Source organism: Antrostomus carolinensis, unplaced genomic scaffold (genome assembly GCF_000700745.2).
Source record: "Antrostomus carolinensis isolate BGI_N321 unplaced genomic scaffold, ASM70074v2 scaffold30583, whole genome shotgun sequence".
NCBI classification, from domain to species: Eukaryota; Metazoa; Chordata; class Aves; order Caprimulgiformes; family Caprimulgidae; genus Antrostomus; species Antrostomus carolinensis.
In genome coordinates, this window is record NW_010307743.1 from 593 (window position 1) to 6,273 (window position 5,681).

The 5,681-nt window shown below is 38.8% G+C and overlaps 1 protein-coding gene across 1 annotated transcript; it reads left to right on the top strand.

Moving 5' to 3' along the window:
- Positions 1 to 650: 650 nt before the first annotated feature.
- SDCBP (syndecan binding protein) lies at positions 651 to 4,480 on the top strand (the record flags this gene model as incomplete). The annotated part of the gene is made up of 4 exons (XM_010165550.1): positions 651 to 826; positions 2,048 to 2,219; positions 2,789 to 2,880; positions 3,755 to 4,480. Coding segments are annotated over 4 exons (495 nt in total), but the record flags the coding sequence as incomplete, so codon positions are not given.
- Between the last annotated feature and the right edge of the window lie 1,201 nt (positions 4,481 to 5,681).

Below are 5,681 nucleotides of genomic sequence, written 5' to 3' on the forward strand. Positions count from 1 at the left end.
AAGGTATTGTCTACAGTTTGCCTTGATATGCTTTACTTGGTTTTTAGGGGTATTTTGACTAGAAATAGGGTTTGTTGTTTTTTTTTTAACACCTTGCTCTTTTACCTGAGATGCTAGCAAGTCATAATTGATAAAAAGCTGAAAACTAATGGGGTTGTGACAGAAGGAAAAATTCCTAGTGTTGCTGGTCTTTTTCTCCAGCTATATATAGACTCTGATGTCTGGGAAAGAAATTACTAGTTAATTGCACAAGGAGATATGCAAATTTACCACTAGTCTGTCTTGATCTTGACCCAGATGTTCAGATTTCTTGTTAAAATGGAATTGTATTTACACCTTTGAGTAAGGCTTTAATGTTATGTTCGTGTTCCCCCTTTTTTTTATGTCTAGAGATTTGCCCACTTGGTAACTTTATTCTAGCATTAATTGTCTGTCAGTCTCTTAAAGACACCTAGAAACAGACTGAAATTTCAAAAATGCCTCTTAAGGAGAGGTAATTAGCAAGTCCATCTCTCCATATGGTTTGTATTGCATAGAGAATGGGAAATTTTAAAGGGCTGTGTGTTTTGTCATTGGTCTTCATCATTAAGGAAAAACTTCCTCTTCCCCCCCCGCCCCCCTTTCTTTTTTTTTTTTCCCCTCTTTTGTAGGGTATATTTGTCCAGTTAGTTCAGGCAAACTCTCCAGCATCCCTCGCTGGTCTGCGGTTTGGGGACCAAGTTCTGCAGATCAATGGTGAAAACTGCGCAGGATGGAGTTCTGATAAAGCACATAAAGTTCTGAAACAGGCTTCTGGAGAAAGGATCTCAATGATCATTCGGGACAGGTAAAGCCAGCTGCAGATACAGATTGTCATTATCCATCTCGGAGTAATTCTGTGGGGTTTGGATCTCCCCTTGCTTGAGCAGCACTGCAGGCATAACAAAATCTGTTTGTCCATGTACTTCAGTAGTAGAGATCCTCAGAAATGTTGCCTTCTGTGGGTAACATGCAAAAGAGTTGTTAACTTGTAAACTTCCAGTGCACACGTCCCTGGGCATGATGTGGCATAACATTTTTTCAAGGTAAATAATACAAGTCAAATTTAAACTCCAAATTCAAGAGGTTTTTTTTTTTTTTTTTTTTTGGACACAACTTGATTTTTCCTTATACTAATTGAAAAAGCAATAAAAGATGTTACCAAAGTATTTGCTGTATTAATGAAAACACTTGCATTTTTATTTAGCATGCTGATTTTCTTGTGAACCCTGTTGCTTACATATGAATTAATGCCAGTTTTGATAAAGTATGCTGATGAACTAATACAGATTTTTAATTGTATTAAATAATGAGCTTGTAGCTAGGTGCATGTAGTAATAGGTCAGATTCAACATAAGGTCTGTAGGCTGTGAGAAGATGGAGGATACATGATATGACTAGGTATACGTCCTGAAGCTTTTTCAACGTTCATTCTTGTTTAAGAACCAAGTTTGACCCAGTGGAGGGCATGCTGCTTCTCTCGGGGCAGCTACTTCTGTCATATATTGAATCAAAATACTGTGGTAGGAGATTCCGTGCTCTGTCTACCACTTCTGTGTCCAACTCCCCAACCCCTTGCTGGATTTACTAACATTTTAATACACAACTTAAAGGTTATTGTCTGTAAAGCAGTAGAATTATTTTTGGGGAAGCCTTGTACTCCAGAATCTGGGATCTACCTACAGTTGTTAAAACTGCCTGCACTATTTTAGCTACTTTGTAACACTCGTAGATAAGACTTATTTTTTAATGGCCATTTTTGTATTGTTATTATTAATCAAGGTGGTGGAATATCTGTAGAACAGGGAAAAACATCTGAGGTTTAGAAACAAGTTTACAAATGCACTGTGACTTCAGCCTGGAAAGAGATTAAACTAGCAAATAGTAACAAGATGAATTTAAACCAAACTACTTGTTGATGTACAAACACTTTTTGCAAATCAAAGATGCTGAAGTAGTTTGTGATGCTTTCAGTGGGTTAGTGTGAAAACATATTTTTACATTTTAAATGTCTTTTATGTCTTCATAGGCCTTTTGAACGAATTATCACTATGCATAAGGACAGCACAGGGCACGTTGGTTTCATATTCAAGAATGGAAAAATAACTTCAATAGTGAAAGACAGTTCTGCTGCAAGAAATGGGCTTCTTACAGAGCACAACATCTGTGAAATTAATGGCCAGAATGTAATTGGATTGAAGGTAAAAGAAGTAGTATGTGGTGGGTGTGGCTGTGAGCTCTTTGTGTGCTTATAGTAATTGTGTTTTGGAGGGGGAAAAGGATTGTAATATGTTGCTTAATGTTCATAAAAGAAGAAAGTAAATAATGAGAGGTAACTTGATTGGAGGGACATGGATGTTTTGAGGCTTCTTTGCATTTTTGTGTCCGTAGGTAGGGCAGCTCATTCTCTTCCTCTCCGCCTCTACTTGGCTGGGCTGACACTCAGTAAATTTTATCTTTAGTCTAACTTTGGCAAAACAAAGAATAAGCTTCCTCCTGCCAGCCTCTGTCAAATTCTAGTAGGAATTCTGTGTATGACATCTGTGTCCCTTCTCTAATCAGTTTCTATAAGATACTGTAACTATGAAGTGCATCTATGAAGTGCTATTGCAGGTATTGCAGATTTTGCCCTGAAGACTAAATACTCTTAAGCAGGGAGTTGTGGGTCTCTTAAGCTACATGAAATGTGTCTAGAAAAAGCTCTTGAACTCTGCTGCTTTATAGGTTAGCTTGAGTAATGATGCTCATAGGACTTCTTGTTTAATAACAGGACCCCCAGATTGCAGACATCTTGGCAACAGCTGGAAATGTAGTGACCATTACCATCATGCCTTCCAGTATTTACGAGTATATAATAAAGAGGTAAGTAATAAAAAAAGCAGCCACGGTGTTAATTAGAATCAAGTTGACAGTAACTATTTTTGTTGGTTAAATAAAATGTATGCATGGTAAGACTTAATTACACCTAACATGAAGGCTGGAGAGAGGGTGAGAGGAGTCTGAAAATTTGCTTAATCCAATGTTTTAGTCAAACCAGTGTGTGTTGTTTCCGTTTTTAAACTATTCATATGTCAGTGATGCTCCTTTGCCTTTTTTTTCTCTCTTGAAAAAAAAGCTTTTCTAAACCTAATTTGCCTAAACTTGAGTTTCTGAGAACTTTCAAGTACGTGGATAACACAAGTATTTGTTACCTCGTAACTAAAATGCTTCTAGTGCAACTAATTCTGGTGACATAAACATGATTCTTGGCAGGATACAGTTGTTTGTCTTCCCCCCCCCCCAATCCCTTGGCAGCACTGGCTTTCTACAGCTAAATCTCTCCTGCAAAAATGTTTTTGAAGTTGCTAGAAGTTAGTAATGCTTCAAGTATAATTGAGTCTTTTCCTCCACTTGGTGTGCTCTTTCTACAAAGCAGTTTTCAGTCTAACAGCCACCTTTCCCCCTGCCCTCCTTCCCTCACGCTTGCCATACTCCCTCCTCTGCTTGCACACACGCCCACATCCTGAAAGATAACGCAGCTCAGTTACTACTAACAATGTTGAGTATCGTGAGCTTCTCTTCTGTGTGTGCAGTTTGGTGCAGCTTTTCAGTAGCAACATATTTGTTGTCAAAAATAGTGGAGTAAAAGGCCAATTTTAAAACTGTAATAAAGAGCTAGCACTGACATAGTGATCAGAAACTTCAGTGGTCTTCTACAGTTGTCTCACAAAACTGAGTGTTTCTTCCTTTTCTTCAGGATGGCAACTAGCATTATGAAGAGCCTGATGGATCACTCTGTTCCTGAAGTCTAAACTTGCATCATGTATGTGCGTGTACATATATATAATGATGATTCCACTAAACTCGGGCTATTGTACTCAGTGATTTCTTTCTTCTGCACATGAGCCTTTCTGGAGGCTAAGAGAAGATATGCTGCATCAAGCATTTGCATCTATAATGGCTGGGAATGTTACAGTTCAACATATCTCGTTTATTCACAAACTGTAAAACTTGTAGCCTTATATGCTTGACAAATGTGAAATTCCAATTGTGTTATGACTTCTTTTTGTAGGTCTTTTATTTAGTTTATTACTACTATAAGCCATTGCAACTAAAGGAACCAGATATCACTTGCAAAGTTATGTGTTGTTACCTAGAACAATGCTGCGCTTTGTATGTTTAAGACAAATTAGTATTTTTGCTGCTTTCTGTTTGCAAGAGTAGATCTGAAATAGCATATTAGAGGTATGGCTAGTACTAGTTAATTTTTTGTTCTAGTAAATCCTGTTTACACAAGAATGCCAGCTAAGCTGAATATAGCTAAAGGCATCATTCAGTAAGTAAGTGTATTAAATAAAAGTAGTGTACAGATACTCAAATCTTTTTATTACTTGTTATACAAATTGTAACTAATATGCTTATCTCTCGCCTTAACCATGTTCTTAAGGATTCAATAATAACCAAATAAATGACTGAAACTTTAGATACTGTGTGTGCATACTTAAGAGGAGCTACGACAGGCTTGTTTAGTTGAGGTCAGTTTCAACCACCAGCAAAGACAAGACAGAAAATACAGTTTAAAACAGCTTTCTAAATAAGCTCCCTGCCTACAATGTTGAAATGTTTTAAAAGGGCAGATCTGGTGTACTTTAGACAAGATATGCTTAATTCTTTTCATACCTTCAGCTTAACTTGTGGGATAGCAGCCTAGTTGTTGTTACAAGACACATTATATAGTGGCCATTTCATTTTAAAACTGCAGCTTGCTGGGTGTACTGGGTCTGGTTGGGATGGTGTTAACTTTCTTCACAGCAGCTGGTGTGGTGTTGTGTTTGAGACTTGTGACTAAACCTGTGTTGATAATACACAAGTGTTTTTGCTATTGCTTGCAGTGCTTGCACAGTGTCAAGGCCTTTTCTGCTTCTCACTCTGTCCCCTGCCCACAGGGAGGAGGCTGGGGCTGCTGACCCAGACTGACCAAAGGAAAATTCTAAACCATTTGACACTGCGCTCAGCAATACATTGTGGGGAGTCCTTCCAAAGGAGCTGGGCTGTGCATCAGGGCTGGGGTGGGCTGCTGCTGGGGGGATGTGGTGGTGAGTGATTACCTTTGCATCACCTCCCCCACCCTCCTTTAATTTCTTTTCTTCCTCTTCATTTAGTAACTTGTGCTTCTCTTAACCATCCTGTTGTAGTGCAGGTGAGTGAAAGCTCAGCTGCTGGCTGTGGTCAACCTACCACACTAGGTCATTGGCATGTTCAGCTGAGACTTTAAGAAGTTAAGTGATCTGAAGCTAAATACCAGTCTCAGTGAGTGATTTCCTTTTTTTTAATGCTCTGTTCCAGGTTTCAGCTGTGCAATCTAGCATTACTGAACTTAACTTCAGAGTACTGTTAAGCTTAGCAGTGTAAGCTCAGCTGTGCCTATCAAGAAGAGTCTGCCTTGTAGCTTCCTGTTTCTCAAATGAATTTCTCAGGGTAGCTGAGGGAAAACCATTACACTGCTTCAGGCTGTAGTGGTGATCAAATTCATCCTGGAGCCATTTTAATTGGACTGTTTGGTTAGTAAATGATACGTCTCTGGAACCACTGTGGCAAGCACTTAACTGGCAGTAATTGGTGACTTCATGTAGCATTGGTATGATTCAGACTTACAGGCACAGGAGCTCTGGCCTGTAGCAGTC